General features: G+C 38.1%; 1 protein-coding gene across 4 annotated transcripts in view; it reads right to left on the reverse strand.

Annotated features, from left to right (window-relative positions):
- Positions 1–14264, reverse strand: part of AFTPH (aftiphilin) — a 44172-nt gene that overhangs the window by 29402 nt on the left and 506 nt on the right. For all 4 annotated transcript variants that reach the window (XR_016463897.1, XM_031599347.2, XM_031599357.2 and 1 more), the window contains exon 2: positions 1357–3163. Coding sequence is in view for 3 of the 4 variants with exons in the window: in XM_031599347.2 (XP_031455207.1) it covers positions 1357–3132 (1776 nt within the window). In the remaining variant the exon portion in view is untranslated. The remainder of the gene's footprint in view (positions 1–1356; positions 3164–14264) is intronic.

Here is a 14264-nt window from a genome sequence, read left to right on the forward strand (position 1 = left end):
GGTTTTGCAAAGACACAAAAATCCACCTGCAGGTTCATTTGAGACTCTTCTTTAGTCTCTCAAACTCAATCTGAAACTTGGAGTTAGTCACTGAACAAAACAGGAAGCAGGAAGTGCCAGGAGCCGAGACTCAGACCTTTTAAAGTGACAAGAACTCAGAGATAAGCCTTAAAAGCTCTGTTTTACCTGCTTATGTTTGCAAAGCTCTGGCTGTCACAGCCTTCCTCTGAAAACCCATTTTGTCTGTCATTGGTATGAAACGTAAAGAGAGAGGGCTGTCACCAAGTCTACAGGAGATCCTGCAGGAAGGGACTTACCTCATTTTCTTCTGTTGTCAGAGAAGTTCCAAAACTTAGATACTTACTATCACCAGCCCTTTTCTGCTGGTGCTGCTACATGTTTCAGAAAGAGAACATATTCTAAACTACTCACCTGGAATGACTTGATTAAAAAAGAATCAGAACTTTAAAGCAAAATTGCTTTAAATTTTGAATTAGGTAGTATTAAATCCTTATAAAAATGTATCTATCAATGAACAGGCACAGATCTCAAAGATGACTTGTGAAAAGACTTAAGAAGGAATTAATACACATTTAGCAGCTAAGGCAGAAAACCTAGGAGGTAAGAAATGATCCTATTTTACTCTTGGATACAGCAGCATCTTCAAGAAGTTACTGATCCATTATTTGCAATGTTGTGATGACGTGGAGCTTACCATAACTGACATAAGAGACTCCCAGGAGTTCTTCTATTAGGAACAGAACTCAAGAGGCCATATTTGATGATCATGTCACTGACTATTTTGAAACAAATAGTAACAGTGCTTGCCTGCAAAGTCAGATACCTTCTAATCATGCTCTCTAAGCAAATAAGCACAACTATTAACAAATTGAATCATCATTTTTAATCAGATATTTGAAAACACAATACAGGATGGTGCTGAAAAGTTGGGAACTAGTTGCCCCAGCTTTCAGACACTTTTATGCCTGTTTAATGAGAAGGAAACATCAGAGAACTCCCAAAAAGGAAGAACTATCGCAGACTCTGAAATGCTTATGATGGCTTATTACTTTGATCAGTTTATATAAGGACTGTGTATAATTTTCAGAACAAATGCATACAAATTTCAACAGACCCAGCTCTTTTTTTCTGCAGGAAGTAACAGTGCAGAAGATAAAAGGAGTAAATGCAGCATACTATTACATACCAGCCTTTCTCACCAAACAAATTAAATTTCTCCCACAAGACAAATAAGGACTATCCAAACATCTGTTCTCTGCAAAAGCAGGAACCAGGAAGAGCTTTATGCAGAAAAGCAGAATAATTCTGAGCAAGCAAAATCAGAAACACCCTTACCTGAACTGAAGGTGCTGGTTCTTGAGATTGCTTACTAGTACTTCCCTGGAAAGACACTGAAGCAAAACTGTCAGTCTTGTGTAATACCGGACCATCAATCCTCGCAGATGTATCTGTCCTATGTGACTGCCATGTCTCTTTTCTGTGATGAGACTCGCCAGCTTGCTCATCTCCAAAGGCAGCCCAAGAACAGCTGTCCTTTTCTTCATCTTCAAAAGCATTCCAATCAGTAGCCTGATTACAACCTGCTGAACTGAAGTCCGCAAAGTCGTCAGAGTCCTGAAAAGCAACACTCTCATCTTGAGATTTTGGCACTGAATCAAAGTCTCCAAATTCACTATCATCGCCATTTTCTACCTCAGTAGTATGCTGGAAGTCTAAGCCAGAAGTTTTACTGGTAGCATCACATTCTAAAGTGTCAGCAGTCTGATTTAGGTTAGCTTGATCCAACGTTGCTGGCAGCTGAGAAACAGCATTTGTGTCCCTGAATTCACCAAATGTATCATTACGTTGGCTAACAAGTGCGGGCTGTTCTGAAGCTGCCTCTAAAGCTGAAGCATTTGTTGATTCTTGAGCATTAATGAAAGCAGAAGATGCACTGCTGACTGAACCAAAATCACCAAAGTCATCATCATGTGTGATGTGGCAAGCTGCAACTTCAGTACTGCTTCCACCATTCTTAACTTCTTCAGAATTGCCCACATTTTCTCCTTTGAGATCAGTGCTTAAGCTTTCAACTTCATCAATTTTGATGTCCTCTGTTCCTGAAAAACCATCAAGCTGAGAAAAATCTTTGCCATTTTCCTCATCATGTTGTTTTCTCCTTCCATTGTTTTCTCCATTTTCAGTAGTGCATATTGAACTTCCAGTTGTTTGAAACGTACTAGAAATAGTAAATTCATTACTTTCCAGTGCTGAGGAATCCTGTTCACAGCTAACTTCTGCAGTACAAGTCTCTTCTTCAGTATGAATTGCTCTGTTTATTCTGTTGTTTTCCTGAATTTTCAGAGAGTCTCTTTCACTAAGAACGGTGCATATTGTAGGGCCTGTTCCCTCTACATTGATTGTTTTTCTGTTTGAGAATGTAGCAAAATCTGCAAAGCCTTCACCTGAGCTAGGAATTGAGTTCAAATTTAGCTCAGTACTATGGCTGCTAACAGTTTTTAGTCCCTTTGAATCACTGACGTTGTCTAGATCTTCTGTTCCCTGAGGATTTACAGGGTCCAATGCTGCAAATCCATTTGTTAGAATCTCTAGACATGGAAGTTTTTCACCATTACAAGCATCTATTTGCTCATCTTGGCTTTCAACTGTTATATCAGTTCTAACATCAGAAGAAAACCCCTCTGATTTCCCAGTGTTCTCTCTTTGTTCCCCTTTCTTGTTTACGTCTTCTAAACTTACATCAAAAGCAGTACCTGAAGTTCTAAACTTAGATTTTTCTTTGCTGGTACTAGTAGCTAACGCATCAGAAAGTTCCTTAGGAGAAGTAGGAAGCTCTGCAATGCAGTCTTTAACATTTTTAACAGATGTGAAAGTTGCGATGCTAGCTACATTGTCAGAATAATCATGAAGGGGTATAAAATGATTTGTGGGTATAAATTCCTCCTTTGGATGGCTGTAGTCTGCTGCATCAAAATCAGCAAAAGCTACACCAGCAGTGCTCACACCAGAAAATCCTCCAAATTCTCCAAATTCATCTTCATCATCATCATCAGCTCCATTGTCTAGCGGTGGAGGGGATGAGGAGTACATTCGAATAATATCTGGTTCCATTGTTTAGTTCCACTCCAAAGTTAATACATTTCTGTAAAAGAAAAAAAAAATGTTGGAATTCTGATTTTTATTTTTTTATTTTTAAATGTTTCACATTTTAGAAGTTTATATATAGGTAAACGTATTTCATATTTGACAAGAAAGGAAGATAAGATACCACTATGTAAAATGTCTGCAGAACGTTCACCCATAACTTGCAACATTTAAAGATACCATTCTTTCTCTACAAAGAAGCTAAGCAAGGCTTACAACAGAAGACAGGCAAAAAAAGATGGCAGCCTTAGCTCAAGCCTAGGAGAATTATCTTTCAGCAGCAGTTCTACAGGATACATAAAGTACATTATAAAGGTGGTGCCAAGAATTCCTCAGACTCATTTTTAAGTAATTTTCCTGTTTTAGAAGCCACAAGGAAACTACCAAGGATGTTTCAAGACTCTTGTAAACAACTACATGACTACACTTCTCAGCAGACAGCACCGAAACACCGTAACATGAACTATATTTATCTTGAACTGTTGTGCAGCATAATAATGCAACTGAGTTGAGCTTTAATCCGCCAGTTGCCCACTTGCTGTCACCAGCAATTCATGAAATAGCCACTTGCCCTGGCCCACCTTCTCCCACACACAGTTGTGCCCTCAGTTGACTGTGTGACAGTAATTAAACTACTTGACAGACAGCCAACAATCACGTACTTAAGACACCTTCAGACAGCAGCTTCAAAGATTCCTGGAGCTGTTTCCACAAGCTTTGAAACCATGTAAGAACACTGAGAGAAGCTACCATTGTAATTGCTAGCTGTGATTTGCTGTTTGACCATTTAAGTCTCTACCTGTTCGTGGATTTCTATCAGGTTCTTTGGATTTCAGAACTCCAAGCCAAAGCGTGCTGCCCCCCAACTGCCACCACTTGCCTGCTTTTGTCCTACAAATCACCAGTTGGAAAAAGCCACAATAAGCACCTTCCAAGCCCAGAGCAAAGCTAACTTCTCCATCAAAGCTTATTCTCAAAAGCAGAATGGAGCAAGATTTCCTATAAAATATTTAAATGCAAAAGGAAAAATGAAGTATGAAAGCATTCTCATGGCCTAGATAGACAGATTGAGACTCAACATTGCAAACTACTCCAGACACAGTCAAGATATGAACTGTTTTCCCCCAACCTCCAAAAAATAGGCTGGACTTATTGCACTACTGCACATGATTAATGAATCACTAAGTAACACCATCTACATATTTACAACTGTACACACCACTTAAGTGGTTTATAACATAAAGCCCATAGAAGGGGATCTGCAACTGGGTTCTTTCCATTCCAAATGACATTTGTATAAATAAATTGCAACAACATACTAAGGACTACCTATAGAAAAATAAGAAAGTGAAACTTTGTTATAAATAGCAAATAATTGAATTTCTAATTACTACAGTACAGACTTTACAGCACTCCTGAAGTGAAAATAAAACTAGAATCCTCAATACCAAAGCATTTGGCCAAGGACTTAGCACAGAACCTAAACAACAACACACCAAGGGTATAACAACAACAAATGAAGCTCTGCAGTTGTTTTCATGTACAGCAAGCCACAGCACTTCAGCCCAAGAATTCTGTGCATTTGCCAAGGAAGCCCAATAACTTTAAGGTAACTAACCTATCCTTGTGCTTTGTCTTCCTTTTTTTTTTTTTTTTTTAAGTTATAAAATAGCCTGCTTATCAAAATGAAACCACGAAGTAATTTGTAACATAACATGGAAACTGAAGACTGCAGAGAAGTGTTGTTTAGAATAAAGCTAAAGTTGTCAACAAGCTCCCACATAGGCTTACTCAGCACCAGCTGCTCAACAAGGTATTTGTGAGGAGCTTCACTCTCACATCTCAGAGGCTTCAGCAGCCAAAAGCACTCTGTGTTTTACATCAAGCTTTAGCAATTGCTGTTCAGTGTCACACGTGAACATAAAGATCCATTCCAAGATGCCTGTGGAACATGAGTTTGAGTTCACATTGAGATTGCTCCAACCTGCTTACTTTTAAAGCTTGTGGGTTTTCCATCCACTAAATACCATAAGAGCATTTACTCTTTGCAACTATCCGAGCAGTCATTCCTTCTTTACTTCCACATTTCCAAAACTCAGTGCAGTCAATCATTCGCTCTAAGATTAAACACCCAGTGCACCCAGAATACAACTGTATCCTGAATATTTTACTGCAGAGGAAGAGCTGTAAGTTACACACAAAGAAATGACCTGGGATGTAGAAGTGCTGACTGTTCTTTTGTAGGAAAAAGATATGGGGATTTACCAGCTGTGTTCATCTCAAGGCACCAGATTTTGAGGAAAATGCTCTTCAAAGCTACAGGGGACACTGTAAAGCTCACCAGCACTGTATTAGGAGCTCGCAACTCCTAGGGTCACAAATCAGTAGCTCTTCAGTAACACAATAACAGGAAGGGACAGAAAATGGCATCCATCTGGAATGGAATTCCCTCATCCCAATTCCTGCCACTGGTCCTGGAAAAAGGAGATTTTTTTTTTTTTTTAATACTAAAAAAAGTAGATTGATTTGTCTATATACACACACAGGTGTATATGAATATGTGAAATCATCCTTTGTAACTCTCAGTTAACAAGCGTCCAGCTTAATCTCAGTAGAAATTCACTATTAAACTTCCTGGAATTTAACAAGAGCATTTACAGTTATTTGGAAAACTCAGTTGACATGGTATTTATTATTCTACACAAAGCTGAAGACACTACAAATGTGGGAAAACACTTACTGAAATGAAAAAACCCTCAATGTTATTCCAGGCATGGTGCTGATGAGATATAAACCAAAAGAAAAAGGAGCTGGAGCAGAAGCAGAGAAGCCATCAAATGGCTGAAATAAAGGAAGGTGAAAATAACAGTTCTGTCAAACAAAGAAACAGAGAGAAGAAAAAAAAAAGAACAACAAAAAAAGAAATCTGCTTCTGAGCTCAATGTCCAAGACCAATTAGTGTCACTGAAGCCAATGCAGCCTCAACACTAAATTTTAGTACATCGTCATATGTTTTATTTTTTATTAGACAGAGATTCACAAGCCCTCCAAAAGACATCTCTAAAGTTATTTTTAAGATAGAACAGATTTTAAAACAGAAGATGAGTGTTCTACAGACCACTGATTTATACTGGAAATAAAAATTTATGTGTGCAACTAAATCCATAGGAATTCAAGCAGAAACCCAAACAAAATCTCTAGATGTTTCAATTACTCTCAAACAGGTAGCCTATAAAACATAACATGTTTTAAAAGGTCAAATGCTTGTGTTAACACAAGCTAAAGTTAGAAAGATAACTCACTTGATTTAGAAACCAGATTTCTGAAGTCTGCAAGACCCAATGTTGAAGTTTTCAGTGTGGTAGAAGCAATAAAGACGAAGTATAATACACATTAGAAGAACTCCAAATGGATACAATCCCAGACTTTCCTTCTTTTGAAGTAGTTTTAGAATAATCAAGTCACATGAGCAGTTATATTGAAGTAAAAAGGACATAAAACCAGGCAGGCCAGCTTCCTCAGTCCCAGAGCTCTTACTTTTACTGATGAGAAGTCACAAGTAGGGCAGGGGAAAGTACACAATACAAATAGGAATTTGCTTCCAGCTAGCAAATACATGCATTTAGAGTTCGTAGACAGTGACGTCAACATCCAGTTTTGTTGGTTCAGTAATAAAACAAATTCACATTGTATTGTTATGGTTTCAAGATCTCAAAATCTTGGAAGAGATCTAGTTCAGCTGCAGCTCATCTGCTCAGCTAGGAGATGTCAGTAGCTCAGTGGCCCACCCATATTACTGTAGCTTGACGTATAGGAATTAGATGGGCAAGATGCTGAGAAACCTCCTAAATTATGCATAAAAAGGTTGGCCCATATCTTTTTTTTTTTCTTCCCCTTTTTAAATTGCACTAATCGTAACTCAAAACTAAAGGATGTAAAGGATGAAGCCTGGACAACTGAAGCTTAAAATCGTATCATAACACAGTGAGTGAGAGACCTTGAAAAACTACTTTGGAGCTTACCCATTAAAAAGACAAGGTATCAGAATTCTTATCAATGTAAGTAACCTTTTTTTTTTTTTTCTTTTATAGCTTTTTTACATTTATAGGCATATACAAGTTGCTTGTCACTTGTGTTATTTGAAATATCATGGTCAACTGTGCGTTAGTTACTGCTGCACCAACTGACATCACAAGTTCACATGCCTGTACTAGAACTAATTCCATGCAGTTGTAACTACTCTACCCCTGTTCTTTTGTTGATGGTTTACTTTATTATTCTTTTCACCACACCTAGAAATAAATCATAAGAGTTCAGAAAATTCTTAGGGAAGAGGATAATCTTTAAGAAAAAATAAAAAAAAAAAAAAAACAAGTCAGCATTCAGGAAACAAAATGAGAAACATGGGGGCAACAAGCACCATCGTTGACAGGAATTTACCTACAAGACATAGAAAGTTAAGAAGTTAAAATGACAAAGAAAGAAGAGAAATACCAGGGGAAAGCACAGCTGAGGTAACCTGGAGCTGAAGCAGACTGCCAGAGCCCAATTAAACTTGCAGGAAGATTTCCGATCACCCGAACATTTTCCCTTCTGCACTTTCTGCCACACAGAAGACACTTCCTTCAATTTTTCATTTCAAAGCACTTTGAAAACATCACAGGCATCATTTACACAACAGCAGTCTCACTGCACAGCACTCTGCTCCACACATTTCAGGAACAGTTGCCAAAACAGGATCTGCAAGGAGTGTTAATGTTAGTTGAACCATCAAAGCTCCGATCAGATTTTCAAATCGGCATCTTCTGTTAGTTCAATCAGTTTAACCCATATGAACAGAACGACCAATCACTTGCATGGGCTTGTTTATCAAATTCTTTTTGAAAGCCATCTACTTGCCATGATGCTACAGATGCATTCTAAAAGCTCATGTTCAAGAGTCTGTATGAATCTGTATTATACATGAGCATAAGGTTACGTTAATACAATTTAATTGTTGTTTACAGCACCTGAACAACTATCAAACTCAAAGCTTATCAGAAGGAAAAAGAGTCAAACCAGTTTTCCCCTGCCCTCGGGCTGACTAATTACTGATGAATTTTTTTAAATGGGGGTATGCTCCCAATTCTCCACACAACATAAAAAACAGCACAGGCATTTTTAGCCTTCATGTAGTTTCCTTCAGAAAGGATTTAATTACGATCCTCTTTCTTGACTTCCTGAAGTGTTCCACCCGCCAGCCACAAACGTTAACTTGGTGATAAACCATAGGTCCGATAGAACAACAACTTTGTTCTTTAATTCCCCGTGTTAATCCCTGCTTTGTCTGCCACCTCAAATGAGGGCTAAGAGCTGGAACTGTGGCTTCATCTTTTGTAGTGCAGAACCCTACTCCCAACTCAGACATATTCTATCAGTGGTGCTGTTAGGCTGTAGCACTTTGTAAAAACAGTATTTCAAGTGATTAACCCATTCACTTGCAAAACGTGTTTTACACAAGAAGCGGTATTTGAAACAATAGTAACACTGACTGTGACACGTTATTTATTTTCTCCATATTTCTAAGGGAATTGGCTCCCAGATTCGTAAGTCAGCTAAGAAGTTAATGTGTACTTCAGTATTTACCTGAATGGTACACCAACTTTTCCAACATGCTACATAGTAAAGATTCTTTGAGGGAAATTGTAACAGCTTTTACCTGCACATAAGAGAGCAGCTATATTTCTTCTGTTTGTAACATGTAATGATCCAGACTTTAGCCAGCAGACCTTGCAGATAGAAGCCAAGAATCAGAACACATCTACGTGTTCCTGTTTAATGGGAATTAATGGGATTAATTTACCCCCTGTGTTGACAAGTGTCAGCAAGTTTCTCTGAATCATACAGTTTACATTCTTAGAGTGGTAATGGATTGCCATCAATTTCTCATGCCATACTTTGCCCAACATTGTATCAAAGAACTGTCTTCTCCATTTTCTGTTATCTTTTACTTAGTATCAAGAAACAGGAAAAAAAACTCACTTGCTTGAAAACACTACTTAACTTCTTAATTTCATGTGTTTCTTCATATTTTGCTCATTATGAAGCAATTATAAAAGTTCTAGCATTTCACTGTTACGGTCGTGCTGTCAATGTAGTTTATCAATATACTTACAATGGCATATCAATATTTTATTTTAAAGAAAAAACAATGCTAATCAATTTGGTCAGATTAACTTCTGTTACAGCAGAAGTTGGTTTAAGCCTTTTTTTGCCAAGGACACGAGCATTTCAGCATGTAATTTGCCTTAATTTGAAACAATGCAATAGAAGGGAGAAAAGAGAACTCTGTAAAGCTGAAAAAGTTTACAGTAGTAGTTGATCTAAGCTTTGATAGTGCAAGGATTTATAAGAACAAAATTCACACGCTACTTTTACCTCAAGTCATTAATTCAGTTTTCAAAATGCTGTCAAACCAGGGTATCCCATTATTTTCTTGTAGGAAATAGGGAACAATATCTGTTTTCCTCACACTGAGCCACATCACTGTTCATTACCTTTCTGTAGAGTAATAGAGAGTCTAACAAAGAGACAGCAGCAAAAAGCACAATGTAATTACACTACACCAAAGCAGGTTTAAATAGCTCATTGTCTGTGTACTTTCTAAGGCAAAACTTGAAATAGCATGTTTGGTTCTTCTATAAAACCAAAAAAAAAAAACCAAAAAAAAAAAAAAGGAGGCCACAGAATATTCGCTAAGTAAAGAAATAACTGAGATTTATAAAATTTAAATAAGTTCATTGTAGATTAGACTGTTTTCTTGAAATTAAGGGGTACATTAGCAACACAGTGAATAACCACTCAATTGTGGTTTATTCTGAAAGCAAAGCTGAGTTAAGCAACCCATCAAAACCCATAAAGAAACATGAAATAACAAGAGATGGCATGAGCAAGATCCCCATGACAGAAACAACATCACTGAAATGCCTGGCAGTAAAAAGCTTGCAACGCCAAGGAGGTGGGTTCAAGTCATCTGCTGTTAGAGCCTGTTCTTTCCAAGAACATTCAGCTCTTCTCTGCAAGGGAATTCCTCAAACAAATATCAAAAAACTATCTTGGTGAAGACTAGATTTAGACTTTGCAAAATGTTGCCTTGCAGTAGGAAAAGCTGTCGTCTTTTATAACTTTGCATTTTCATTGCCTTGTTAGCAATGGAAAATGGATTTCCAGTCTTTCTGTAATGCACCTGAGAACTCATTTCTAGAAGGGCAGCTGTAAATGAGGGAAATCTGTTAAACCAGCATTCCTACAAACACAATCCAATCTAGAGTCGTTTTCCAAGCTGCGGTCAATATACTCTTAAATTGGTTTATTAAGTTTACATTTCTTTTTGGAATAACTTATCAGCAAATAACATACAGAAAGAAAATGTTTACTTCATAAAGCCTGCAGAAATCAATGCTTTCGATTTTGAATCCGATGTTGTTATAGCCAGAAGGTCCATTATCCAGCACAAGAGTTTCAGGACTCTGTTTTTGCTTGGACATATGTAAGTTGAGGAAAACAACATTTTCCACCTCCAAAACATCCTGGATATCTAAATATAAGCCCTGTTTCTCATCACCCAACATTTGGAATTAATCAATACCACTGTGCATTACCGCGGTTTCAACAGACACTGAATATGCCAGACACCTTCTATTAGAAAGCACTGTACATAAGAACACTGAAGTAGCAAAACTCAGGAGACTTCCATCAGGATTCAGGCACTTATCTCAATCTTCCTGACCTCCTGCCTTCCCCAGGCAGGCAGTGAAAACAAGGCATCTTCAGACAGTTCAGCCTATATCAGAATCAAACCTCTTGGCCACTGCTCCTCTTCCCCATCATATATGATAAGAACAGGGAAGGTGATACAAATATGAAAAGTAAATAAGGCAGACTTATAAAAAATGATCAAAAAACAGCTTTCACTAGCTGTGCTGTTTCACTTCTCCTTAATCCATCTAGACTTAACTATGGAATCCAAGAAACATTTGAAAAATATGAACGTGGACCTTGAGTTCGTTCATGACATTCCTCTTAACCAAGAACAGCATCGCTTCCCCAAAACAAAAAGACCAGGTTATTATTTATAAATTACAATACACAAGAAAACCATGTAATGTTTCCACTCAAAATCAACTGATTTTGCTTCAACAACTGCAGATAAAGACACTGTCTGAATCTAAATCTGCAAACACATATTGGGTTCTAAGATGTTCTAAGAACAGGCATGTTTTCAACTCATGCAAACATGCCTGGCTGGGAAAGTCAATCAAGTTTAAAATCTGGTGCTGTGGGAACACTGCGTTTGTGCACAATGTACTGTACACATCCATACAATGTGTAAAGTGAGACAGATTGCCTAAGTCACACATAACTGGGATGTTTTCATTCTTATCATTTCTCAAATTCGTTTAACAGTGTTGAACTTTGTGAGAAAATGTGTTTCTGGATGTTATCCTGTAACATGTTATTTGGGAACCTGTTCCAAATCAAGATCAAAAGACGCTGGATTAAGAAGTATTAAAAGTAAATTACCTAAGCTCAACTCCTTCCTAGAGATTTATTTACACAGCAATATGTTCTCCATTACATCTAAAACCTTCACACTTCATCGATACTACAATAAAGAGCAGATTACTACAGCCCAGAAGTGCACTCTTACAGAAAAGGGTCTCACAAAGCTCAGCAGAGGAAACACACCAGCAGATCAACCACTGCTCTTCCCTCCATTACTATAAGCTTCTGCTTGTTTTCTTCAACACGAAAAGAACAAGTAGTCAAGAAAAACAGGCAAAAAAGTTAAACATGCTTATGAAGAACTGACATTATCAGCCATTTATCCCAGCCACAGATATTATGGTATATACATGAAGGACATCTAATACTCCAAAAGAATAAGATCTATTTCCCATCATCTTTCAATAGATAAATGAACTTAAGGTTTCACATTTCCTTTCCTCATAACCTTGTAACATAACAAAGAGAAAAGAGGATTTGCCTTCCTTGTGGTTCTTCCAGAACAGGACTCTTGGACCTGTTGGAAAACCCAATTTATTTGCCATACAGAAACAGATTCGTTAAGTCACCTTGCAACCAGTCCCACTAGAGACATTTGGATGTGAATCTAAAGCTTTAACTGATGAAGACATAAGCATAGAAGAGAGTCTACTGGAAAAAGTCTACTGCAAACAAGACTGTCAATTTTCAAACAAGGCACATTTCAAGGTTGGTTTTTTTTGTGTGTGTGTGTGTGTGTGCACGCATAAGGAGCAGCTTGTATTGTGTTTTCTATAAAAAGGAAAAATAAAATTAACAGACAAAATAGCAAGAAACCTGATGGTAAGTAGGATATGAGAAAGGCACTTCTCCAGAAAAGTCACAAATGAGTATTTTGAATCCCTGTGAAAAGGTTAGCATGCCATCACAGTGAAACATTCACAAAGACATAGTTTAAGTTGTCAGATAATACAATAGCACAGAAAGAAATGAACATTTTGTAGGAAAAGATAATAAGCATCTGAAAGATGATTATGCTGCAGAGTATAGTGCAAACCAGACCTAGCATCAGTTTCTTTACCACAGGTTTTCCAACTGATACTGCTACCTTTCTGCAAGGACAGCTCTATGAATATTTCAAAAGGAAAGGGCAAAGAGTTGACTGAAGTCTGTCTAAGCCGGTTTATTATTTCTGCTGTGGAAGACAAGTCTTTTGAAAGTGCTTGAGAGCTTCAGAACGAGTTATTTTGATGTAACTAAGGCGTTAAAATGCTGTCATTAACTTAAGCTAGTGAAGGAATTTTTGACTTCTACTTACAAATATAAAATCATGTCCTGCCTTAATCAACAGAAATACATATCACAAATATCAATTCACTGTGAATAATTCTAAGTCATATAGATTTGTGAAATCCTTTGCTAAGTGAAACCACGATCAGGGCAACAATAAAATCAAAATAAAAGAATTGGGCAGCATGAACGTTCAGGCTGAGATCCTTTAGCTGCTTACTAACAAACAAATTAAGGAAGTCAAGAGAAGAGGTCATACTTTCACATGACCTTAGAAGGTCACATAGCACATATTTTATACAAACGTCACGTGAAGTGGAGCCAACGTAGCATGTTACTTTTTCTGAAGTCTATTTTTTATACAGTAAATTTATATTTAAGTTCTCCTACCCTCAAATTTGTGCTATTTGTTTTCACTTACGTGAAAGGGATGCTTTCTTAAAAAACAAACAAACAAACAAACAAAACACACCAACCCCCTTAGCTGTCATGGGTACTTCATTTCTTCCCCCAGCTCTCCCAGGTAGCATTACATTCCTTCAGATATGCCTCCAACAGTGTTAGGCATAGGAGTGTGCATACAGACGCCTGTGTGCACCACCAACAAAATGATTTTAGGCTTAAAACAGGCTAATTGGCTTTCCAAATCTGGTTGATGCATCCAGAGAACAATCCAAGATGGAGGTACCTTTAATTATGCTCAACCTCTGAGGACCAGCCCAGTTAAAAAAGCAACATCCACCACACTCACTTTGCCACAAACTTCACAGCTGAAGAAATCTGTGTGATGAGGCACAGATTGCTGTAAGCCACGCACAAAATCAGAGCTTACACGACCACCACAGCACAGCTCTTGTTGATGAAGTGTCTCCTACTACCTTACGAGCAGAGGTTCACTTCACAAGGAGCATTAAGCTCGCCAAAGTTTCAGTTTCTATGCAGAGTGTAGAAGCTGGATGGAGGGCTGCCACCTCGGTGACACCCTGAAGGAAAGCTAAGGCGTAATCCCTGATTTAAGGAATCGCCTCCTCTGAGAAGATCACCGCGGTCTATCAGGGAGCCACTTACAGCAGCAAACCGAAGCATCAGCACCGGAGCTTCACCAATTTTGTCCCCATTTTAGAACAGCGCTGCTTGGAAAAATTAAAAACGAAATAAAAATAAAAACCCTACGAGATAACTTTCCTCCAGCACATCCTCCTCAGCGACTGACACTCCGAAAAGTGACCTTAGCGGCTGAAGGCAGGTCCCCGGCGCCCGGCTGCCCGCCCCACACGGCTGGGAGC

Source organism: Phasianus colchicus, chromosome 2 (assembly GCF_987193195.1).
Source record: "Phasianus colchicus chromosome 2, bPhaCol1.hap1.1, whole genome shotgun sequence".
Classification (NCBI taxonomy): domain Eukaryota; kingdom Metazoa; phylum Chordata; class Aves; order Galliformes; family Phasianidae; genus Phasianus; species Phasianus colchicus.